This window comes from Melopsittacus undulatus, chromosome 1 (assembly GCF_012275295.1).
Source record: "Melopsittacus undulatus isolate bMelUnd1 chromosome 1, bMelUnd1.mat.Z, whole genome shotgun sequence".
NCBI lineage: Eukaryota > Metazoa > Chordata > Aves > Psittaciformes > Psittaculidae > Melopsittacus > Melopsittacus undulatus.
Genome location: NC_047527.1, coordinates 16509762 through 16536986, shown reverse-complemented (window position 1 = coordinate 16536986; position 27225 = coordinate 16509762). Strand labels below are relative to the sequence as shown.

Sequence of the window (27225 nt, the reverse complement as noted above, 5' to 3'; positions counted from 1 at the left end):
TTAATAAGAAGATAGAACAAACTGGTGATGAGTTGCCGGGCTCAGCCAGACCAGCGTACTGACCAGATAGACCCGTTTTTCACGCAGACATCACAACACTCTCAAAATGATGAAAATGCATAACTAGCACAAAATAATTTGTGACTTGGAACAAAATATCTTATGTTAAGACTTTAAAAGCCTATATTAAAGTGAAAGAATACTCTGAAGTGTGTGGTTTTATTGCAGTAGTACTTAAGAACCTAGCATAAGAACTAATAGACGCTAATAGTTAGGACCCTGTAATTTAGCAGATAAAAGCAGAACAAGAGCCAGTGACTGGAAGACTAAAAATCAGAACTAAAACGCCCTAGTTCTAAGTAGGCAGAGTGATCGGTGGAATCAAAGAAAGTGATAATTTTCTTATACCTCGGTGTCCTCAAGAGCTGAATTTCTTTCCAGATGTTATTCTTTAGCTGAATCTAAATTAGTGATTGCAATATCAAGAAAACTGTGTGAAATGCAATGAAATAAAAATTAGCCAGATTAAGTCCACAGGCCTATTTTTATTTACGCTTTCTGTATCTATACAAAAGTGGTGAGAACATATGCAACATATAGGTAAAATATTTAAAATTAATAAACACCAAGGTATCCTGGTATTGATTTAATAAACAGTGATTCCCTTCTGTATTAAAGCATTGCATCCAAGTACTTCTGGCATTAGGATTAGACTGGTAGTCCTGAGCAGTGCTGTGTTGTGATACACAGGCTGATTGGATCAACTGGAAGAAAAAAGTAGTTTTCCCTGCCAATACTTATTTTATTAAGTGATAATGTTAGGTATTAGCTGACAGAGTGCAATTTGTAAATGTTACATATGATTTTAAAAAACATTGGCTAGGAAGATGTCATGTGGGTATATATTTCTATATGATACGTGGGAAAGAACATAGATTTATAGTTTTATCAGATAAAATAGCTGAGACATTTCAAAAATTTTTATAGAGTGAACTTGTTTTGCTTTTTATTGTCTGTATTGATGAAGTATAAATAATATAACTAAAAGCAGGATGATATTTTGCTGTTGTTAATCACAGCACAAAGTTGGTGCAACTTCAGTTCTGTTAATGTAGTTAAATTGGAAACATCAACACAAAAGAAGCCCCAACTTTGCATCATGAGCTAGCACCGTATTTTATAACTTAGATATTTATTTTGCTTATATATTTGCTAACTTCCGTTCATTTCCTAAATTAATTTTGAAATATTGCAAATCACACCTTCCCCTTTGCCTTCCCTGTACCAAGGGAGTTCAGAACTACCTACCAATTAATGACTTATATTAAAGGATGCTACAACAGTCAAAGCCTGATAAGCATATTTGATGTTTTCTATTTCCTTGAATAAACAACCATTTTATTTCTGCAGATAAAAGTCTACCAGCAGGCATTGTTCATGTGTTTATGCCCACAGTTACTGTTCCAAGATAGAAGGATAGGCTAGATAATTTCATGTGACTTCCTAGGCAGTGTGACAGATACACAGACATTTAGCCAAAAGAAAGAAACTCAAGCACATTTTTTTTCCCTGTTATCCAGCATGCTGAATGGAAGTAAAAATTATGAATTTATATTGCCTTCAACTGTGTAATATGTTTCCTTGCTAGTATTAGTATGATTCATTGTCAAAACAGGAGTTTCCATTATCTATTTAGTTAATTTAAGCAGTCTCTATTTTAATTATCTTTTCTTTGTGTACTTTTCTTTCAGAAATGCTAGGAAAATTCAGTTTAATTCCATTTTTACCAAGGACTTGCTGAAGCAATCTTACGACAGAGAGCAGCCACATCCAAAATATCAATGGCAAAATACAGCCTATGTCTGTCTGTCAGGTAGTAAGTCTAGTGAGAAATTTGCAGCTTAGAGTCTGTGGCTTTTACAACTCCAACCTGGCAAACACTTTTTGAGTGGACCTATTATAGAGACCACTCCAATATTAAATGATAATTCATTGGCACTCCTGTAAATTTGTATATGACATTAGTAGTGATGTTATTAGCTTAATACAAGGAGTACTTCATGAACCTTATCTAAATCCAAAGTTTAAATCATATGTAGTCACATTTCATAATTCTGTTATGCAGAAGAGCTAAAAATAGATTATCCTATTTGTTCATATTTTCTAGCTCTATACCAACTGCCAAAATTATTTTTAGCATCCACATCCTGGCACATTTAAGTCCTACTAGCATCTCTGATCTGCATGCTTCAATAATCCTGTACATCAGCTACCAATTTTTCTCAATATTGCTGAAAGAAATGCATGATATGTCCCGAGAAGTCACATCATCATATTCTGTTAATAAACACCATCTGTTCCCTTCTTTCCTCCCCCCACCACTCATTACCCATCAAGATGAGATCAGTCTTGAAAGTTTTAACATTTCTCTCAAATCCCTCTCAAAAGCATTTCACCAGAATTGCTGAATTTCTATAGTACCATTCTAGTACAAGCATGAAAAATATTTCTTTATTATATTGTCTAATAATTCAATTTTATAGTTCAGTTTAAAATTAAGTGTAGCAGCACAAAACAAATAAAATTCTATTTCATAACACTGTTATAAATAATTGCAATTCGTCACCAGGACATTCAGAGTTTTCACTATAAGAATATATATTAAGGTGGGTTTTTTGTTTTCCTCCCCAGTGATCAATAGGACAGCATAAAAATACCTATCATATTTATCTTGAATAATGATGGCAATACATTCTAGCAGCAGGATTGTTAATGAAGTCAGTGATTTCAAAAATGTCAGCTACCTGTTTAATAGCAGTAAAATAACCCAGTAAGAACAAAATAAAGCAGTGTTCAAAGCAGGACTAGGTTCAATGAAGCCCCTTGCTGTATAGGTCAAGCTGCTATTTTGCTTGCTTTCTCAGCAGCTGTATTTTCCCTCTCATGCTCTCTATGAACAAAGCTGCTTCTTTATCTTAGGACAACAGGAAGTGGAAAAGAGCATAAAATTCTTCTATCCTGAAGCCAAACTAATTTTATCATAAATAAAATAAAAAGGACATGGCTACACTGTGACTTGACCTAATTTGTCAAGTAGGGGATGAAGTATAACATTTCTTCTCCATACATTAATACCTATACATGTTACACAGACCCTGAAAGCAACTAAAAAAAACCCCAAGAAAATATGCCAGAAAGCTCTCCAGAAAAAAAAAAATAGGTATGGAATCAGCAGACTTGTAACACCCCTGTTTCTCACTCCAGCCAGCAAAGCTCTGTCACAAAGCAGAAATTAAATGATAAATTGCTGATGGTAATTATTGCAGTTCAAGTGTTTTTCTTAAAATCCCTCCTTAATTTTCAATGCATCTCAGCATTTTCTGTTACTGTAAGTGATTTTTTTTTTTTAAGTAACCTGTTTCTGTTTTCTCTCATGAGATTTTTTTTCTCCAGGGCTATTGTGCTATATAGAGGTATATTTTTCAGATGTGTTCTTTCCCAAATAATAGAGAAGCTGAACATAAAGAATTATGTGCAAAATAGTACTGAAGCTAACCCAAATAGGCCACTTGACACTGAGGAAGTTAAAAAGGTGAAAAGCAGAAAAGGAGGGAGGGATGCAGGGAACAGATTGAAGCTTATGATACTGATGGTAGGAGGCCAGAGTGGGTATTTCTGTGGCCTATTCTGTATTTAGTTTAACTGGATGCCATTGTAGGGGTTTATGTATGATGGTCCAGCATGGTAGTTCTATTGATGACATAATTTTATATCTTTTCATACCCATTTTTATTCTCAGTAGACCAGAAAATTAATACGTTCTTTTATGTTATGATCAAGAAAGCCCACAATAGATTCATGTTTCCCGCAGAATCTGGCAGGTACTCTCTTGTTTCTTGTCAACTTTCATCTCAACAGCAAATCTGTCAAAGAGGATGGGGGTTCAGAGAAAGAGATGTTGATAGGCTTTGTTTATTTGGGCCTTTTAGTTTGGTTAGTTTGCTTGTTTTTAAAGATAGTGAACAGTAATTCACCCTGTATAACCATCTGTCTATGTCCTCTATTTCCAAACATTTCACGGGAAAGTATTTTAAATGATCAGTGATTATGAAAGGTACTCTCCTTTTTCAAATCACACCTGGATCCTAATCCCTTCAGATGCACGTCTCTACTGCTCATCCTGCCCTCTCATGCTATCTCTGTCTATCCTTTTTTTTTATTGCAATGACAGGTTGCTAATCATTTCTATCTTAGGTTTCAAATTACAAATCCATAATGAAGCACTTAAGTATGTGGTCTGATATTTAGGGGTACTAAGTATGCAGATGTTTCATCAGGGAGCTAAAAAGGAGCTACTGGGCAATCAAAATTTTTGAAAATTGAACACTAGGTAGAACCAGCTCTGAAAATGTTGATTGCAGGGTTATACACATTCATAAAGATTACAAGAACAGAAATGGAGAATGCCTTGATATGATTATCATTTAAATGTACCTATTCTCTCATGTCAAGGAATGATGCATGAAGTGAATGTAATTTAATGAGTTTTCATTTCTTTGCTAGCTGGATATAAAGGCAGGTAGTTTCATAGGAAGTTAAAAAAAACAGGAATTGAAAGAAAAATTATCTCAGTGAATGGAGCTGCCTTGATGCAGCTCTTAAAAAAGTAGAGCTGGCCATATGCAGGGAGACTCCAGTGAACTAAAACGCTTTAAACACTTCTAGTATTCCTGATTACACAAACTGAAGCGTCAAATTCAAAAAGGATGAGTATCAAATTTAAGGTATTAAGTTTATGTTTAATTCTAAAATGCTGATTTCTGTGGATGAAGGTAAAATTCCACCCTTATGTGTCAGTGATTTGAGAGCTTGAGTTCTGTTAATCAGCACGTTATTTTAGCCCATAAAGGAATTATATGAGGAGTCAATCATATGTGCAAACTGAACTCCATGGTGATAAGCACGTTAGAGCTCATTGTCCCAGTGCCAAGAAATTTATTAAAGAAAAAATGGATAGCATATTCTAGCTCTTCAAATATGACCAAAGAGAACTTGATCATAAACAAGATCCTTGAACATGCATACAATTCTATGAGCTTCTGGACTTCAGGAATACATGTGCAGCTCATTCACTTAGTGTCTGGGTGAAGACTGTAGACAATTGTGAAAACTTCAGTACAGAAGTAGGTTTGTGTTAGTTTGGAGAAGTGAGTCAGTATTTCTCCTATCAAAAGCATGAGAAAGAATCCATCCATAGAACTTGGAGATATTAATTTGACTACTTAATGAAATTCAAGAGTAACTGCTAATGTCTTGGCATTAATTTGAAAGAACATAAATTAGAAGGACCAGAAAGATTATGATTATGTTTTTCAGAATTTAAAGAATTTTTCATTATTAAAGGAAATGTCATAAAACATTTGTGTCTGTATGGTACTGTAGATGGCAGAGTTTCAAATATTTTGGTTTCAGATGTGAGTCTATGCATCTGAACGACTGCCTGAACAGCAAACACTGTAACTTGGTTAAGTTACAAATGTGTATTTGTAATTTTTGTGGAATTTTATGATTCATAGAGATCAGAGAAAAAAATACAGAATCTTTTATTAAGAATATCTTACCTTCATAGTAAACTTTAAACCCATGAGCACTAACTGCAAAGTCACTTGTCAAGCGCAGTGAAAATACAGATTTTGTACTTGTCACAGGTGGAGGAAGATGAAATCCTGTTAACCTAGGAAACAAAAAAATACAACTCATAGTTAATTGTCTGAAAAATAAAACTCTGTGTGACAGGTTGCTGTCCCAAACAATATTTCATCATGGAAAGGACAACTGACTTAACAGTATATAGTTTATAATACTCAAGAAAATAATTTTTAAATGACAGTTTATGAAATCAATATAAATTTTAGTGGCTTTCATGGACACTGAACCAGGTAAGGTACATTGGTTTGAGAAAACTCTATTTAGTAGAGACGATAGTAATATATATAAACTTGATTTTTAAAATGTTCCAGATTATAACACTTATTTTCTTTATTCCAGAAGAATAACCTCATCAGGGTTCATACCAGACAAGCAAACACATAGTATGTACCTGTCAAAATGTGCAAAGAACAAGTTGAAAAATTTAGATGTGTATGCTCATCAGGGAAATCTAGACATACTTTCAGAGCCCAATTAACCTTGTGTGGCAAACACAAGATTAGTATGATTCATTGTATTAATAATTAACATTAAATTGTGCTTGTTGCTTAACTTTATTTTTACTTATTACTTTGAATTTAGAGTTATAGAAAAATTTAGGTTAGAAAGGACCTGTGGAGGTCAGATAGTTCAATGTCCTGCTCAAAGTAGATTTAACATGAGAGTTGGTTCAGTGTGTTCAAGATTTATTTTCCTTTCCATTATTAAAATAATAAAGTCACTGTTTTTTTCTCATACATACACTCTGGATCATATTTTAATTTACTATTGTATGTGATTCATTACCCTATGCCCTTACTGAAACCATTGTTAAAGACACTGCAATAGCCAGGGTATGCTATTGTCATGACAGATATGAAAGCCAAATGATAATATTACTTACAGCATAATAGCCAAAAAGTTGAAAAAGAAGAACAAAAGTAGCAATGACCCTTAAAGAGGTGTATATACAGATCTACAGGTATACAGCAAGTCGTCTATGTGTGTATCCAGATTGGCATCATCATGAATAATGTCATTAAAACAATTATTTACAGATTATTTAGGATTGAGAAAATGCATTTGTTTTACTTGATTAAGAGAATACATATTTTGTAACAATAAAACGAATCAATAAAATGCTTACCTCTCCCAAATATGCATATATATCATGATTGACAAGTTAATATTGATGAAATTTTCTCATTAACTTACTCATAAACCAATAAATACATTAATTACATTAATTAAATATGTTAATACATTAATTACTAAATATCACCGCTTTCAAGTCAGCTGACCTAACCTAAAACCAAGCCAATAATTTGAATAAAAGTTTAATTTGCAGCACAGAGTAAGTCTAGCTGGTATCTTTTCGGCTACTCAATGAGTTGAGTAATTTGTGGGTATAAATGCATATCCAGCATAAGGGAAATACGCATTTATCCCAAATTATTTAATTTTATTAGTGGTACATATGCACAGGTTTGATAGGTAGGGGATTTTTAAAATGAACATGTGTTTTACTAGCATGGCAAGTGTTACAGATCCTCATTCAAAGCACATCATTATTAGAACTGTTTGATATCATGTAACTTTCAGAGTTGTGCCTATTATCATCATGCTGCATAAACTCAGAAAGGTTCAGCTTATTTCTTTAAATTTTTGCTACACTTAAATTTATATGAAAAATCAGAGTTTTTATTTGTAGTTTAGTGGATGCAAAAATAATTAAAGTTTTTAATAACAAAACCATGCCAATATCACTTGGCAAAATACTGCAAGTTTTCAAAAGAGAATGTAATTTAATGTTCTCAAACAATCAATGTCACCTAATACTTGAACATTATTCACTGAGTGCTACAGCATATTGACCTCACAACTTGAGTATCATTTTTATGTAAAACTCTACAAAAAGTCATGAATGGTAGCCAAAATACTTTTTGTTGCCATTTAAAATGAAACCTAAGGCATACATAAAAACCACAAAAGGCAGGTGTCAGGTAAGCCGCAATATGGCAAGAAAATGTATATGCATAGTTCTGATTGTCATTTATTCAGACCAGTCACAACTAAATGGCTAACTTAAAGAGAGTACCCTTGTAAAAGCAGAAATTTAGGTGGGACACTTATGTAAAACAAGCAGTTATGTCTTAAGCTGGTATCATCTGCATATTAAATGCATTTAAAATTTAAATTTCCTGTAGTAGCTGAGATTTTTTTTATCTACAGCAATTTTCTTTCTTACATTACATTTGCATATTTCATTCCATTTGCATCAACTTTTTCAGATTTAAAATATTTAATTGAGTGATTCAGATGTCTCTCTATTGCTATTTTAGACACCTTGAGGTATTTGAAACATAAGCACAGAGTTGGTAGATATGACACTGAACCAACATGAGACCCATGCTCTTCTGGAGAGCTGGAGGCCAGGCAGGATCAGTTAGGATTTTACATATTATATTAGGCACTTCAGTCACCCCTTTTATAGTCTACCACTTTTCAGTTTGGCAGAAAAAAATTATACTATGACAGTATTTCATTCACTCAATCCTTATCCTCTTTCCTTTTTAGATTTGGAATTAGGTTATCTAGTGTTCCCTGAAATATACAGACAGATCCTGTAAGCAACTGATACTGGTTCCTGTGGCAAGAAACCAAGGGACCTAAAAGGCAATATATCTACAGAAGTCGTAGAAAGAATTATAGCTTTTTCTGTCTCAACTCTTAAAAAAACTATTAATTGTTCCATTCTACTGAAATATTTGATTTGAGGTGCTGTAGTTCAGTTAAAGTGTTATCTAACATAACACTGTCTTGGTTTCTGCTGGGATAGAGTTAACTTTCCTTCTAGTACGTGGTACAGTGCAATGTTTTGGCTTTAGTCTGAGAATAATGGTAATAACACACTGATGTTGCTTAGTTGCTGAACAGGGCTTACCCTTATCAAGGGCTTTTCAGTCTCTCAAGCTCTGCCAGTGAGGAGGGGCACAAGAAGCCAGGAAGGAGTAAAGACAGGACACCTGACCCAAACTAGCCAAAGGGATATTCCATACCACATAGCATCTTGCCCAGTTTATAAACTAAGGGGGTGATTCCCTAAAGGGACCAATGCTTGGGTCTAGCTGGGCATCGGTCAGCGAGTGGTAAGCAGCTGCATTGTGCATCACTTGTGTTTTTGGTTTTTTCTTCTTCCGTTGTTAATAATAGCATTAATTAGTAATGTTATTAGTACATAATATAATGTACTTTAGTTATGAAACTGTTCTTACCTCAACCTATGGGTTTTACATTCTTTTGATTCTCTTCCCCATCTGACCCAGGGAGGAGAGAAAAGGGAAACAAGTGAGCAAGCGGCTGTGTGTTGCTGAGTTATCAGCTAAGTTTAAACCGCAACAAACAGTAATACAAACTGATAAATTATTGCAGTGCATATTTATGCTTATGTTTGCTTTGTTCTTGCTGGTATCTTAACAAGCTTGTCAGGTACCTTATGCCCAGAGGAAATGGACACATCATGTGCCCACCTAGAAGACTTTAAACTGTGTATGTGAAGTATGAAATTAGCTGGGTGGATACTCAAAGACTACAGATAATTCTTTGAATGAAGGAAAAGGTTGAGAGGTATTTTTATTCATTCAGCTTTTCTGTATTATAAAGATCAGATGTTCTTTCTGAAAAACATCTTGTCTACAGAAATTCTGAAACTCCAGTAGCAAATATCATGGAATTAAAAATGATATATGTGCAGATTATGTGCAGATGTAATAACTATTTAGAATTTAGATATTATTTACATGCAAAAAAATATGATGCTTTGTAAAGTAGGTTCAGTAACATGAGTCTGGAAATGTTTCTGTAATCACATCACTATATAAGAATAATAGAGAACAGAAACTTAGTAACTGAGAACCAGAGAAGGGTATATGAGAACTAATTAAAGATATCTCTAAAGATATCTCTATAAATAACCCCAAGTAGACCCAAGACTGAGGAGAAGAAAATTGCCATCATATTCTTTGTCAAGGAATTCATCCTGCTGGTTATTTACCATAAATACCTTGTGGTACCATCTTCATCCTACTAAGGCAAAGCAAGGCTGCTGAGGATCCAGAGGAACATCAAAAGGGTGAGAACACACCAGAAAAAAACAGGTAGAATCTAGGAAGTTTCTGTACAATTTTAACTGTGTTATCAATGAGATTTTTCTGTACTAATGAGTTACTTCATGCATGAGGTTAAGTAATATTGTAGGTGGATTGGTAATAAGTGTTATATTTCACTGTTATATTTGTTATGACTTCTTGGCCAAGTAAGACGCATGTCTCTAAGAACTTAGGATGCAAGTGCCGAAAATTTCCTGATGTACAAATTAAGTGACTAAATGACATTGTTTTCCATCTGAGAGACTAGTTTTGAAGGAATCTGTGTCATATGTGGAGAAATTCTCTGACTTCATCCTTACATGTTTCTTCAGTAATGGAAAGGGTCAAATAGAGTCTGCAACAAAACATTGCCTTATGTGTGCAGGAATTCATAAATATTGTTTCACCATTAATACAGTAAATAAATTATAAGAAATTTTGATTATGTTTGAATTGATAAGAAAATCTGTAGTAATTTTTTGGGGTTTTGTAAGTGACTGAAAATTGAATAATCATTTTCTATCTAACATGCTGTTTACAGCATGTGTCATTGTGTCTGTTCTTCCTATGAGTAACTATATTTTGGCACATGCTGTAGAATCACACAAAAAAGTGCATTCAGCAGTTAGCAGTTGAATATCTGTCTGTTTTTTTAGGTGGCTTTTAAGAGACTCCAAGAAGAATTATAATCTCTCTCTCTCTTTAATCATCTGTATCATAATTTAAAAATGACAAGTCAGCTTAGATGTATGGTTTCCAAGCTTTTAAGAGTTCTCACTAGAAATTTCTGAGGTTCCATCGATGATTTGTTTTCTGCTTTTAATGTGATGCTTGGGATTAACCTTTTAAGCATATAACAAGTAAACTTTTAGCTATATGCTGTACTTACTTACTTTGAAACTCACAAGCCCTTAAGGAAAGACAAACTCCCAGCTGCAGGGTCAAGTTAGAGTAATCTTGTCATAATTGCAAAATTAAAATGATGGAAAGCAGTCTTGATTAGTCATACAAAAGTGCTCCTAGATGAATTGTTTACTTGAGATTGTAGTGTGATAAATAAGATGACAGCACTTCCTCATTGCCTGTATATCTTAGATAATTGGCGTTTGACAAAGCAATGATTACACATTTAAATATGCAATTAAAATAGAAAAAGTAAAGCTTTATTTTTTTTTTAGGTACACAAAATTCTAGGTTTTCTACACTCTGTTACTAATTTCCAAAGAAAGTAGAGTTAATCTACAACATTGCAGTTTGGATTGCATATTGTACAAGGAGATTCACACAAAGATTAATAACAGTAATTTCATTTGATCTCAATAAACTTTTGATTAACTCACAGAAATTTTACAATGGGAAGAGTTCCAGGCTAATTTGAAAGGTGTAAAAAATGTTTGTCCCTATTTATATAAAATAATACAGAAAATTAAAAATGTGTCAACATATCTATTTATTAAAACTTTGACATCAACTAAATCAGGTTTCTCAAAGCCCTCTACAGCCTGACTTTGAATGCTTCCAGGGATGGAGCATCTACAACCTCTCTGGGCAACCTGGTCCAGTGTTTCACCACCCTACTTGTGAAAAACTAGTTTTCCTGTGACAGCAAATAAAGCAATCAGAAATAATCATAGAAATATTGTTGCTAAGATGGATCATATTAGATATAGGACTCTCAGATCTTCAAAATTTTAAATTAATATGTACAATGTAAACAGTTATTTTTACTCTCAAAAATGTTCTAGTGTACTGATTCTATTTTTTTTCCAGTGTCAGAGCCCTTTAGCTTTTCAATGCTGTGTCCTTTCCTCAAGCCCATAATCTATACACCCATCTATGCATCCACACCTTTCTGAAATTTGAGCAGAACCAACCATGTCCAAACAGTGTGTTCCAACAACCCTAAAGTCAAGCAGCAACAGTAGAACTCTTTCCATTGACCCAATATATATTTTTCTGTTGTGCTCAAATAGGCAAGCATCATGCTTTTTGCTACTGTTCTGCTATACTTTTTAGAAAAAATAACTAATTTAAAGAAAAACTATTAATTCTTTCATAATAATAGAAGGAATTCTAGAAAAATTTTAAAATGGCAGATTGATAAGATGAAATTCAATTATCTTGTTGAACTAATTATTTTGTATTAATCCAAGAATTTAGAAGCATTCAGAAAGGCACTGGCCATGTAGCTAATAAGCAAATTCAGATTATGCGGTATTACCAATGAAAGAATTGTTAGAGTTTTAAGAGGCATATGAAAATCTCACGATGCAAGAAATCAGTCGATTTCTAGGCAGTGAGATTAATTGATGCTCTGTAATGTGTGTCATTCATGTGTGCATTGGGTGCAGGTGTCACGGCTTTGGTGAGAAGAGTCCAGGGAGGTTGTTTTGCCTTAACTGTTGATAGTGTCCTGGCTTTGGCAGGGATAGAGTTAGCTAACTGTCTCAGCCAGAGCCAAGACGCACAGTAATTTCCCCATAATTTCCAGTAAGTGATTTCCTCATCTTTATTTTGACCCAGAAGTTTTTTCACCTTATTGTCTCTTTCTGTCGTGTTGTTGAGGGGCAGTGGTGGAGTGACTGAGTGGACACCTTGCAGGCAGCCAGGGTCAACAAACCACAACCTCTAATGTTTACACACCAGTCAGAACAAACGTTTTTGAAATCTCAGAAGAGTATTGGAAAAGGAAAACACCATCTTATTTACGACAGTTAAGTTTGAATCTAATTGGTGTTTAAGTTGTTGGGTGTGCATTTGCACATGCTTGTGTACATGTTGAGAAGTTATTAAAGCTGCTGAATTGCAACTGAGAGTATTGCAAGCTTGACCTGCATTGTTGTGGTAAAATTCAGCTGAGTTTGGTCTTCCAGTTTTCCTTCCAGGGAAGCAGTTACTTACCCATTGAAATAGGAAGAAAGTAAGGAGTGTAAAGGCTTCCTTAAAAGTATTCCAATTCAAATATGAGTGGGAATAATGCCTACACTTCTTATATGTCTATTCAATAAGTTTAAAATAAGCAAACAGAGTTTGTCATAATATCCTATAAAAACAAAGCAAACAAGATTGAGCAGAAGTGGCTAACTGGGTTCAAGCTTTGCTCTCACTAAAAATGTTCATAAAAATATACTTTATTCAACAATTCATTAACAAATTGACATATGATTTATGAACTCATTTATTTTTGTCAAATGCTAATTTTTCCCTGTCAAAATGCAAAACTGCTCATGCAATCTATTATTTTAAAATAATGATCATAGGTCAAGGCTGAACATTTTTAACTGAACAGCTGCATTGAACTAAATAAATTACTCATCAGGTTCTGGCATGATCATTATATTCCTTACAAAGAGTGTTTCTAAAAACTGCTATCATCCATTACCAATGTGAAACTTTTATTATACAACTCAACTGTTTTCTAGCACCAAAAATGAAACAGACTTTATAAATGATTGTCTTTCCTATAACAGTCGATTCATTTTAATGTATAAAAAATAGGAAGAGCTTCAAACAGCAACTAAGAAGAACCAGATGTCTCAGCACCGTAGAAATACTATTTAAAAGTCTGTAGGGTGAGGATTTGCATGGTTCATGGGTAGAAAACTGATCAGAGCAAAACATATCTAACCAATTACTTTTAGAGCACTCAAAAACATTCTAGGTCCATTAATTAACAAGAATTAAAAAATTATGAAGCATGCAGTACATATTTTTAGCCTTTATCAGCCTGAATATTATGATAATATAATTAATTCTCATCTTTTTAAAGCTGGGCAAAGATGTACAGTATGTTTTAGCAGCTCTCGGACCTTTCTAAACATGAAAGAAAGGAGCCTGTTCCTTCCAATTTTCCCACAGCACTGATACTGACTTGACAGTGGTTCTGATGATTTTCACACTTCTCTGTAAATTGATTCATTTAACTATCCTGATGAACTAATCCATTAAAAATGAACCCAAGTCAATTCAGTTAGCAAAGGGAACCATATGCACAAGGGAATATTGCCTGGTATCCCCAGGATATCAGTGCCAGAGCCAGACAGCAGTGAAGGAAAGGATCACACAGCCAAAGTCAGAGGAATATGTGAGCTGGATTTGCTTCTGTAAGTGACAACAAGCTTTTAGATAAGCTTAGCTATCTTTTGTAACTTGCCTTAATCTGTGAAAATAGCACAATATGGAAAGGAGAAATGCCATGTTTGGCTTATCACTGTTGTAGGTGCCAGTAACTTCCAGAGGAGCTTCAACTGACACCAAATATTCTGTGGAGTTTTGGAAGTCATCCATGAGCAAAATGCTTATGACATTATCATAACACATGTTATTTCTATTCTGGTACAAAGATAAAGCTGTAGTAAGAGGGCATGTGAAGGAGGAAAAGCTATCTGCATATATCTCAGAATCTATGATTTTGATATGAAAACCTCACTGTCTTAGAATGTAAAGTCATTATTGAGTAACATCAACAAATAGAATAAACCAATCCTGAGTTAAGCCTCAATACACTGCAGGGGAGAAAGAAGTATGCATAAAGTTTTTATTTTTGACCACTGCAGTTAGAAATTCAGCTCTCAGTTTCCCATATCTGTCCTGAACTGCCCTCGGCAGGGTGGGTAGAGGAACAGTAAAACTTATACTTGCATGGGAGGGGAAGGGTTTCAAAGCACAGGGCAAGAAAGACAACCAAATAAAACACCAAGTGGAAGAGAAAAAAGTCAGGATAATGCAAAAGAATTTTCGTTTACAGGTCAAAAATTCTGAGGCAGATCTGGTAAAAAACCTGTGACACTATTTGATACTATCAAGCCATAAATGTGGCTCTATAATGTTCTTTACAGAACCTCAAAAATAAAGGGCTGTAAAATAATGTATTTTTTTTGCATAAGCACAATGTATATACTATATTATAACTAAAATGCTGTAGCAAAATTTCTAGCAGGAAAGTGAAAAGCATTTGTAAGAAAGCTTCATCTGAGTTTAAATAGCAATTAAGGTCCCTCTTCTGAGAGAGAAAAATCTAAATCAAAAATTTGGACATGGAAAATGTAGATTTTCTCTTTTAATTTTTCTCTTCTGTTACATATAATCAGTGTATGTGGAGTAATTTTTTCTCTTTCCATGCCCACAAAACAAAAAAGAGAAGACTTCCTGGGAAGAAAAAAAGCTCCTTACAGTATAATTTTCATATTTGTTAAAAAAAAAATCCTCTGGGCAGTGGACTTAATACAAAACCCAATGTAACCAAACTACATCTTCCCACCAATTTCCATGGGCTTTGAATCAGACCTTTAGTTTCCCTACAAACCATTCCTCTTAAAATAAATGTAATCTGCATTTGTTCAGTAATTGTAAATAAGGCTTTTACTTGGTTTTTAGACAGAGAACACAAAATGGACCACTGAAAAACAGCACATATTTGAAACAGACTAGTTGGCATGTAAAAATACAGAGCACTTCAGTTTCAGGGGCTTTTTTTTCCTAATAGTTATAATAAACATGGATAGGCAAGCATTACCGAAGTCATTAGTATAAAGACAAAATGGAGCTTATCCATTACAACAATAAATGCACAACTAGAATATTGTTCTCTTCTATATGCCTTGACAATATAGTTTACTGCATGTCATTCTGCTAAGCATGAAAGCACACAATGTTGTACTATTAAAAAAAAAAGATTTTTTCTAATATTTTTAAATACTTAGGAATAACTAGAATTATTATTGCAGTGGGAACCAAATAAATACTTTTCTAGTTTTAAGAACACACTGCTGTGTGAATATCTGCACTGCTCCAGTGGTTGATACAGTGATTTCAAAATACACTACTTTTCCTTATGAAGTAACACTTTTACTAAACATTACTAAGAAAGTCTGCTATGACAAGAATTTTTTTTTATTACATGCAGAATATCCAAGGTTTTGGCATGCTTTTTTTCACACTCTGAGTACCACAATTATTTCAAGAAATAAATTTTCAAAGATTTTCTTACTTTTGCTGAAAACAGGTAAGAAAATGCAGTCAGTGTTTGTCTTTTTATTTAGGATTGGATAATTGCTACGCACATCTGTAGTTACATGTCTGCCAGTTCTGCATCTAGTATGTGCATGTTAATAAATGGGGGTAGGTTTAAGTAAAAATAAGTATATTATACATTATTATAAGTCCACTTGGCTGATCCTTTTTGTAATCATCAAAGAATAGGTTATGTTATATTAACTCCATATGTGAGTAATTTTGCCTGTCATTGGCAAAAAAAACGATTTTCAGCAAACATAATCAAGATAGTGGAGTAAAAAAGACTTTTAAGGGAAGTGATCATTGCTGCAAACAAAATATTTCCCTAAAAAGAGGATGAGTGAGTGACCCAAATTTCATATCAACATAAGCAGTTGTTACTTTTTACTATTCTAATTGATAAAGACAATCAAACAAGAAAACCTATACAGAAACTTTCAATCATTTTCATTGTCCCTGCATTATTTGGATATATGTTTTGTAAAAATACTAAATATAACTTTTTGAAACCACTGAGACATAATGCAAAGTGTGAAATCAATGCAAAATTATTCTCAGGACACAATCCATTTAACAGATAACAGTGAATAGGCTTTCTTGGAACATTAAAAGCTGATCCTGGTCTGTATATTTTTTGAAATTTTTACCTTTTAATTCATTACAAGGAATAACTGACCAATCTGAAAAAAAAAACATTTTGTTTAAGCAAGAAAATTTTTATTAAAAAGATAACAACACTGGAAGGGTCTTTTCACAATGGCATGCTGTGATAGGACAAGGGGGAATGTCTTTAAACTGATGAATGGGAGACTTAGATTAAACATTAGGAAAAAGTTCTTCACTATGAGGTTGGAGAGATGCTGGCACAGGGTGCTCAGAGAAGCTGTTGCTGCCCAGCCCTGGCAATGTCCCAGGCCAGGTTGGATGGGGCTTTGAGGCATCCTGGTCTAGTGGAAGTGTGTCCCTACCCAGGCAGGGGGGTTGGAACTAGGTGGTTTTTAAGGTCCCCTTCCAACCCAAACTGTTCTATGATTGTATGAAAAAGCACAATACATTGTTTATGTGCTGAGGGTTATAACTTTGAAAAAAAAAAAAAAGGGAAAAAATCAACAACCCCATAAAACCAAAAACTAACACAAACAAACACAACCAAAACCAAAAGAGTAACATCTCAGTTTTTGAAATGGCTTCTTCATAGCTTATTTTCAGTTAAAAGTTTTCTTACAGCTGCACCACATCAATCAGTGTTAAGAACTAGATTGTGTTAGCATAAAAATGAAACCTGGTACTACAGCATATTGGTCTTTAACCTAGTGTGGTTCTTAAAAAGAAAACAATGTCCAATAATATTCTGAGAAAAAAAAAAGAAAAACAAACCAGATTTAATTTGTCTAGACAACCATTGAAAAAACCTTAGTCACCAAAACATTAAATCTACTTCATCTGAAATACAAAGATAAATAAGCTTTTAAATCCACCACGTAAAACAACAGTCATGCAACTCCAAAGTTCAATATATGCAGAGCTGAAAGCCCATCAGAATCCTGTTTATTACAGGTGCTGTTATGCTACAAATAGAATCTTGTCTGGATTTTTTTTTTTAGTTGAGGGCTTTTTGTAATTTTTAGTTAAGGCCACTGTGAGATCTTAAAATAAGTGATATTCAAAAGTGGAAATTTCACAGATAGGAGCTACAGATAAGAAATGTAGTAAAAAAGAAAAATTTTGAAAGAATAATTAATTAAAGTGGGTTATAAGATAGGGCAGAGATGGATAACAATTTTTACTGAGGAATGTGGAATGGAATTAAAAATAAAAAATAAATTATAGACTATTGTTTGAGAGTGAAAGCAATATTGTGGAAACAGGAAGGTACAGATCCAATTCATACTGTATTTTCCTTGGGAAAGCCTAAGTCGAATCAATTCTTTTCCATTTTTAACTTCAAAAAGAGACCTGTCTCCATTTTGGTGTTTTGCCCTATTTGTCACCATAATTACAGAAATTATAATACACACCCTGAGAATAAGACATATGTATAGTATTTATATGTGGAAACATAGTTCCTTTCCATAATACTTTTTTTATAGTATTTTATCTGGAAAAAAACCCTTTAGCTTATGTACATAGTGAATATTTTTTTTTCATACCTCTGAGTTCTCTATTTGGCCAATCAGAAAGTTTTACTTTATTTTCTTTCTTCTTTTTTTTTTTTTTTACTTGACATGGAGACTTTGTCATGATTTCATATTTTTAAATATTTTTTTAGTTCTATATTTGAATATATTTTCCGATAATCACTTGAAGTCACAGAGGAATTAAAAAATATTAATAGAAACTATTCAGCCATGATTCATTTTCATATGGTCCGCTGTACAAGCTTACAATGACACTGGGACTAGGCAAAGAATATTTTTGCAAGTTATTAATAATCAAAGATCTGTGAGAGGTAATACCTTGATTAGCATGTCACTGTGACTTTTTCATTCAGTTTATATTTATAGAGCTGGATTACCAAATAAACATATTGCCACCTTCCTATGAAGGCTGTAATCTAAGAAATTACTTAGTTTCAAATTTAAAAGAAAAACTATATTTTGACTTGATTCCATATTTTGCCATTGGAGAAAACTTGTTTCAGTGGTTATTATTTGAAAATCTAATATTTACTGTTACCTTTAAAGGTACAAAACGGTTTTGCAATTTATAAAACAACTACTTTCTAAATAACAACTGAAATACTACAGTATATGAAACATCTACAGTACAGAAATAGAAGTACAGCTGTTTCAGTTAGGATTTGCCACTTTTGTGTATGTAGAGTTCCATGTGGGAGTTTGCATGGGTCTGCTACACCCTTTATAGCATCTGTCTCTTTTCATTCCTGTCATATCTTACTTGATGCTTACTAAAGTTCCTTGGGTTTTATTTGTAGAATTGGTGTAACCAAAGAAATACATCAAAGATACTATCTATCTATGTATCCTAGCTCTTCATCATCATTCCTTATTTTTATACTTAGTGTTTATTAGTTAGATCATCACATCGGGCCCTTTTCATTTTACTTTTTCCAACAACCCATACTCCACCAAAAAATACAGTCTCCATTTTTTATATATAGATTGCTTGTTACTCTAGAGAGGAGTTCTCATCAACTTTAATCACCTTGTAAAAGTGTATCAGAGAAGGGTCCATCTGGAGGCTTTATCAATAGGTGTTTGTATTAGTTTCCTGCAGGCCACAGATAAGAATGGACAGCATTTGTCCAAGAAAAGGTTCTTCTTTTTATAGTATTAGAAAAAAACCTGAAGGAGATGAGGATTCTCTGCTTATAAGTCTCAGTTGAAACATAGTCATATACATTTCTCTCTAGACAATTAATTTTGTATTATAAGGAAGCAATATTTAACTACCAAAAATTCAGACTTGTATAGGTGTTTAAGACAAGTACCAGAGAAAGAGAGAAAAAGTTATAGCATCATGGAATAGTTCTGGTTGGAAGGAACGTTCAAATGTCATCTAATCCAACGCCCCCTTGCAATGACCAGAGACATCTTCAACTAGACTAGTAATAGTGTATGGTTGTTCTAGGTACATTCTGATTCAGTTATCTGTTTTATGAGGCATGTTTGTCAATAGTGTCAACTACAATAATACAGGTGATTTTAAACAATTGGATTAAGAGCTACTTTTCTGTCATGTAAGCAAGTCTCTGCAATAGGTAAACACCCCTGCAATAGTCTTTCCTAGAGACTATAACTGTCTGGGACAAGATTATTACTGTGAGCTATAATTCTTGCCCATTTCATATGCTGAAACATAGGTGGAAGACTAATGGCCCCAGTCTGTGTTGACATGCTGTGGTAATAATGCCATATATGTAAGTCATATATAAATGGTCTCCACAATGAAAAAAAATTGCTTCTTAGACTGTTTCATATCCCATCAAGCAATTTAGCAACACAAAGAAAAAGTTAATTACTAATATTTAGCAGAGCTGGTTCTCAGGGATGACTGTGCTCATCTCCCTATATAGATGGTATATGAACTCTTCATCTGAAGGTACCAGCTTTGCCAAGAAATAATTCTCACAGGCTGTAAAAGAGGTTTTTCTTGCATTACATGAGAAGTCAGTAAACAAGCTAGTGCAATATCCATCAGATATTTCAAAGTAGACAAATTGGCCATCCCAGTTGCTTCAGAGAAAGATATCCCATGGAAGGTCAAAATGGGAAAGTCTCTTCCTGTTGTTAGTTTAGCAAAAAGTTACCACCACCTTCAAATAATTACAAAAAAATCTTATTTTGTTGGTTTGTTTTTTTTTTTTAAACCTTTGTCATTTAACTCTGGACGTCCTTGCTAGCTAAATGGATGTCTAACCCTTTTTTCCTAACCTGCAAAGATCTTGGCTTCTTTGCAATAGTGTGAATATAAGTTTTAAGAGGCCAGTTGCACCATGTCTGGATAAACACATTCTTTTATCAGTTTTTTATTTTCTACCTTTCACTCTCAATGGGTATCTAGAAATTTAACATCATATCAAAATATTCCCAAGAGTATAGCACAAACTGATGTCAACTACTGTTCTTTCAGCTTTGTATGTATAATCACAATGCAAAAACAGTTTATTACTTCAATTTTTTTTTTTTCATAAAGCCAAATTTTCAGACTGGAAAAAAGAAATCTTCATCAAATGTCTTGGTTACTAAGAACCCATATTTTAGATATGAATAGCTCTTTACAATTACATTCTGCTACTTCTTTCTTTTCAATTATCTTTGTTTATCTTATGCACAAAGCTTGCTGTATTTGTTGCTGTGCCCCTACCCTGTTCAGTCCATTTTCAAAATTTTACACATCTTCTGTTTACCACCATTGCCATATTTATTTTCTGTTTATGCAGTGAAAATATTCTTGTTTAGGGTAATTCAGTTCTGTTATCTATCTCACCATTTTCCACTGATTGCTAGCGCAGTCTGCCTCTTTTCTTACTTTAAATATTGTTGTCCTCTCCTAGTCTGCTTTGTTCTTTATTCTTTTTTTTCTTTTTTCCTTATCTATTCATTAGTTTCTGAATACTACTTTTACCCTAATATTTTCTCTTTCTTTATAAGAAATAAATTCCATTTTGTTTATTTCACTGGTCTCTAAATTCTCAAGTGAAATTCCTTTTCTTCTTTTTCCATGCAAATAGTGGAGAAAACTAGACAACTGTGGATCAGCTCTCTTTCAGAAAGAAAAATCAATGACTCAGTAATCAGAGAGGTTCCAAGGTGTTTCCGAAGTGCTGAATCCTTAATTTGATTTTAATCAGATTCTGCTCTGGTTGTCAGTTTCAGCAGAAAGTGAGCAGTGACAAGAGACGAAAAGTACATGTACTTAGGGTATAATAAACAGACTGAACAGAAGAAAATCAAAGTTCTGTGGTTGCCTCTGGAAGATAATGTAAACTTTCTGAGATTCAGTAAATGGTCCATTGTCTCCCCTATCAACAACTCTTGGTCTACATCAATATCCAAAGAAATTTAAAGAGAGTGAAAAAAGAAGCTTTGTACTTTTTGTGTTGTCAAAGTAAGTTGGGCATGAAGACCTGAATGACTGCAAATATTCCACCTGATGTGTCTTAAAGACTTGATAGCCAAAAACTCAGAGATTTTTGTCTTTGTCATGCTTAATCTAGAACGTCACAGAGTTGTCATTTTTTTGTCTTTATTTTATTAGTACTGAGTCTGCTAACTCGATTGCCTGTTATGATAGTAGATGGAAGGTGCAGAACTAACTTGGAGTTAGATAACTGAAACTACCATTTGACATGGCAATAATATAAGACAAACAATAAGAATACTCAAAAAATGGTCTTATTGGTGATTTAAATAAGCAAGGCATTTTTCTTAGGAAAAGGAATTTCACAAAGGATACTCATATGTGAAGGGAGCTGGAAATAGATGATCTTAAGGTCCTTCCAAACCTACCAATTCTATGACTCTATGATTCTATGAAGTAAAGTGAAGGTACTTCAAAGTTTGGATTCAGAAAGGAGAGTCAACACAGCATCATAGCATGTCACTAACTCCGTACTAGCACAGTGTCACTAGCTCTGGGGCACCCTGTACTACATCTTGTCGTACTGTAGATTCCCCCCAGAAAGTAAAGGTAATGCATTTATCTGAGAGATAGTAAAGGACATAACATAAACATTCACAATTAAGGTCAAAGTTCTAAGGACCACAATAAGGAAAGAGTCTGAGTCAGAAGAAAAAGATTACTCTGGCTACCAGGGTAGCATTGCAGATGTGTAACGAGCTGGAAGTTGCATTAATGTTGACAAAATAGCCTAAGTGTGGCCTGTTTTGACCCAAGCCAGCAATGGTGGCCCTTGTGGCCAAGAAGGCAAATGGCATCCTAGGGTGCATTAGAAAGGGTGTGGTTAGTAGGGCAAGAGAGGCTCTCCTCTCCCTCCACTCTGCATTGGTGAGGCCGCATCTGGAATATTGCGTCCAGTTCTGGGCCCCTCCGTTCAAGAAGGACAGGAATTACTTGAAAAGAGTCCAGCGCAGAGCCACAAAGATGATTAAGGGAGTGAAACGTCTCCCTTATGAGGAGAGGTTGAGGGAGACTGGGTCTCTTTAGCTGGGAGGAGATGAGGGGTGACCTCATCAATGTTTACAAATATGTAAAGGGTGGGGTGTCAGGATGATGGAGCTAGGTTTTTTTCAGTGATATGCCATGACAGGACAAGGGGCAATGGGTGTAAACTGGAGTATAGGAGGTTCCACGTTAACATCAGGAAGAACTTCTTTACTGTGAGAGTGACAGAGCACTGGAACAGGTTGACCAGGGGTTTTGGAGTCTCCCAAGTTGGAGATATTCAAGGCCCGCCTGACAAAGTTCCTGTGTGATGTACTCTATGTTAACCTTCTCTTGCAGGGGGTTGGACTAGATGATCTTTTGAGGTCCCTTTCAACCCTTGGGATTCTGTGATTCTGTGATTAAAAGGCAGAAACACATATTCAGCATAGTAGAATACGAAATGGAAAATAAGCAGAACTAATACATGAGGGCACTGGGAGTTTCTGCTATTGCCAACATTCATTCTCTTGCTAGCCTACCTTCGTCATCAATTTTTATAAGAAATATTGACAATTTAGCACAAGAAGATATAAATTATAATTCTTCCAATTTAAGATATGAAGTTGTATAGACAATATCTAGTCTAACAGAAATTATTTTTACCGTTTTAAAACTGGGAATTATTAGTATTTTACTTATTGCTATTTATTTTTATTAAAATGTCTTTGATTTTAATTGTGGGGAGATTTGTTTTGTTGTTTGGTTTGTTTTGTTGAATTTGCCCTATGCCCTGAATATTTTTTCAATAAAAATTTAGATGTAGAAAAAAGGGTGGATAGTGCTGCATTTCAATGCTGTAAAATCAAAATAATATAAATTATCAGAGAAAGTATACCTTAAATCTGTTTTGAGCTAAACCACAATGTTTGATTATATTGTCAGTAACACCTGGCAAATTTATAATGGAGAGACAGGTATCTGACAATGTTATTAGGCCAGGAGAAGGCACTAATGGAGTAACAGCAGGATGCTCAAGTCATCCATCTGGATGTTCCCTTATCAGCCAAGGAAAGCACTCATCCTGCTCCTACTGTGGTTCTGTAGACTGCTGAAGCAGGTCTAATTCCTATGGCACGGTCAGAGCAGCCAGTTTGGCTTCTTGTCCTGGCATGTCCAAGAGTTTTGCATACCCTTTTCAGTAAGGATAACCTCAGCCAAGTGCCAAGTAAACAGCCTGCAAACCTAATAATATTTAATATTAATCAATATTAAGGATTCATTGTAATTTTACATTAAAAAATGAGAGTAGAAATCTCCTTTTTTTTTCTCTGCTTTTCATTAGTTGGACCAAAGAAATTAATATTATAGTCAATACCACCCATTCAAAGAAAAGCGGTATCTGTTATTCCATATGCTAAGAAATAATTAAAAAAAAAGTATTTTAGTTTTATTTAGGTTTAGTTTTGAATATATTCCTCTAAATGCAATAGTCAGTTCTATTTTCAGCAGTTCGCAATATCATTATCAAAGTGGTCTATTTGTTTAGCACCAAATTCAAACCTTTGGAAATACTAGGGTGAAGAGATCATACCTAATTACATTTACCACTAGGAGCATCCTAAAATCTGCTTAATCTTCTGGGGTTGCTTCTCCTTTCAACAGGTTGGGAATGGGGAATAGATGTTTACAGTGTAGTCCTACTCAGAGAGTGAGATCTTGTAGGAGAAAGTAGATAATTGATAGAGAAAAAGCAGTGGATGTCTCCAGTAATTTCAGTAAATTTCTCCTATGCAGCTAAGAAGCACTGATCAGGTAACCTGTGCATTTGGTTCTTGTTTATCTCAGCAGGGAATGTAGATGAAAGGATGATTCACCCTACTTACAAACAAGAGATTATAAAAGATGAGTGTTAGCTCACCTTTCAAACACAGAATGTTAAAGCTTCTTTCCATTCAAATTTCCTTAGGGGAAATTAACAGCGAGTAGGTAAAGTTTTTAATTAATCCAATTAAATCTCTGGATACAGTGACTGTATCAACACTTAAAACTATGTCTGCAGATATATACTGTCATTCAGGCTCTCAAACACAAGCAAAATATTTAAAATATTTAAAATATTTAAAAAATATTTATTAAGTGTTCAAAAATTCCAGTTTGTGCCAGTTTGTGAGAGATCTACTTCTCATGATTTTTAGATAAACATAGTCATGCTTCTTTTCACTTATGAAAATAAATGAATAGCTGTCACAAAATGATTATACCCTTTTGCTAACAATGGAGCTTTCCAAACCCCCATACTATGCCTGTCCTTTTGAAGACCACACATAGTGAAATTTTCTGATGTTTTTTTTTCCAGAACATTCTGGTAGACTTGTCATTTTCTAAGTAATTTTCACTTTAGAAAAATATATAATTTTGGCTACTACAAATTACTTTCTGAACATAAATGTATGAAAGATTCTTTTAGTCAACAGAGCAACACAAAAATATACTAGTTTGAATTATTCAGTTTATCCCAGTATAATTTAAGTAGCTATGCAGGGTTGGGTTTTTTTCTCTGTTTAAAATAGATATAAATTTGTTTTATTGATTTCAATGCAATGTTAATTTTGTGGTGAATATTTAAATTTCAAATTAATTAACTGGTTAGGTACTGGAAATTTTGGAAAATGCATTTCCCTTGGAACTGTGAACATAGCTTGAATATATAGTCACAAGTTATTCAATCATTTAAAGATATTTCTAATATCATGCTGCAAGTTGGGGTAATTAATTAGAGGCAAAAGTTTTAATTTTAGAAAACTATTAAGTATGACGTCTCTTAAAATAATGTTTAAGTCTAAGCACCTTACTCCTTAAAAAAAAAAAAAAAGATAAACATACTCTTTGGTATTTGCTGATAATATATCATCCATTATTGTGAGAGACTGAACTGAAATAAGACTCTAGCACCCAGTGTCTCAAAGATTGGCATAAGAAGCTGAAATGGGACTCCACTGTCCATTGCCTGAGAGATGGGTGGGAGGAGCTAAGACTCCTCTGGCCATTACCTCAAAGACTGGTGTGAGCAATTGTTGCCCATTATCTCAAGGATTGCTACAAGAAGAGCTGGCTTCGAGGCCAGTGAAACTGAGTGCACATGATCCATCAGGAATGTTCAGTACATGACATTAAGAACAGAGATACTTCTCCTAATGCATTGTAAAAGGGGATAAAGGTAATCACCACGGTGGACACTAGCCCCTGATGATGACTAAGGGCCCTGGGGGACACCCACCAATGAAGACAATAACTACAGACCCTCAGGACACTGCTGCATCTATGCTGATGATTGTCTATCTGCACTCTGAATGCTTGCTTACTTTCTATTTTTTTTTCCCATCTGTCTTATTGCTGTCTTTTTTAATAATAATTTCTTTTTTTATAATAATTGCCCTTATAAAAGGCAATAAACAAACATTGATTGTGGTACTTGACCTTGCTTACATTGTAATTTCACTCTGGGGATCACAAATGACATATTTCCAATACTGGGTTTTTCTCCAGTCAGACCCTGACAGTTATGGGCAGAAATTTCTTTTTTAAAAAGAGTTGTGAAGTAAAATACTTGCAAGGAAATGTCAGAACTGATGTGGCCATTCTCTCATCCAGCTAGATACACACTACAACACGGACACTAATAGCACAGTTTTTATGGTTTCCATGTGACTGTTCAAGGAGTGACATGAAGTACCCAATGAACAATTGATATAGTTAGTCCCATACTTGTTTTTGTAAAATATCTAAAGCTTGCTTTAAAGGTAAGTATTAAATTATTAAATACTTCTAAAATTATTAAATACTTATATAAAATACTTGCTTTAAAGGCAAGTATTAAATAATTTTCTCTCAGATTTTAAAAAAAAATCAGGATTCTGAGGAAACCAATAGTCCTTCCTGGCCCTGACCAACCTCAGATGGGATTCCCACCACTGTCCATGGCTCTTGGGACTTCATTTCAGCCACAGGGACTTCATTTCAGCCCACAGTCAGCCATCCAGTCCCTGCTACAGCTCTGTCCTCGCCTCTCAGTTCTACTCTATGGGGAGCTTAACTGGCCCCCGTTTCTCTTTGTTTACAGCTAGAATACCTGGAGGGACTCTGGACTTGGTTCATTACTTGCCATGAAGGGTGCTGACCCTGTTATCAGGAGCAAGCTCTGGCCCCTGTGTTCAGCACCTGAAGTATTGTGCCCCTCCTGGAGCAGCCCTGCTCCTGCCACTCACCTAATATATGGGCAGTAAGTATGACAGTGAATTATTTACAAGGTGTACTAAAAATACTTTCATAACATGCAAGAGATATCACCATAGTGACTCCAGTTGGCTTTTACAAAGCAGCTGGTTTATGTGGTTTTATTGAATCAAATCATGCCTTACATTAACTTCAGTTAAAAGTGAGATTTCTTATCACTACTGGAAACAAAGCTCTTGGTTTTCAGGCTGGGCACCCAGAAAATTGAATAGTATTGATATGCATCTTCAAAAAGCTTATCTGAAACAATTGATCTAATAACACATAGAAATGTGAAAGGCATACATTTTGAAAAAATGGAATTGGAGTTCTATCAGGAAATGCAACACTTTCACTCAGAATAGCAGTCAGAAGTATTACCTACCTTCCCAAATAAGGTGTAGGCAAACTTGCAAAATACAAGTAATCATTTAAAACTGAACCTTGATTTTTTTTTTTTAGGGGAAATTAGGTGTATAAATGTGAAAGAAAGGGCACAAAAAATCACAAAGATGCACAGGGAAGGCAACAA

General features: G+C 34.3%; 1 protein-coding gene across 3 annotated transcripts in view; it reads right to left on the bottom strand.

Moving 5' to 3' along the window:
* Positions 1-27225, bottom strand: part of CSMD3 (CUB and Sushi multiple domains 3) — a 604683-nt gene that overhangs the window by 491496 nt on the left and 85962 nt on the right. For all 3 annotated transcript variants that reach the window (XM_005150930.4, XM_005150931.4, XM_031050517.2), the window contains exon 3: positions 5622-5734. In XM_005150930.4, coding sequence (XP_005150987.2) covers positions 5622-5734 — 113 coding nt within the window. The remainder of the gene's footprint in view (positions 1-5621; positions 5735-27225) is intronic.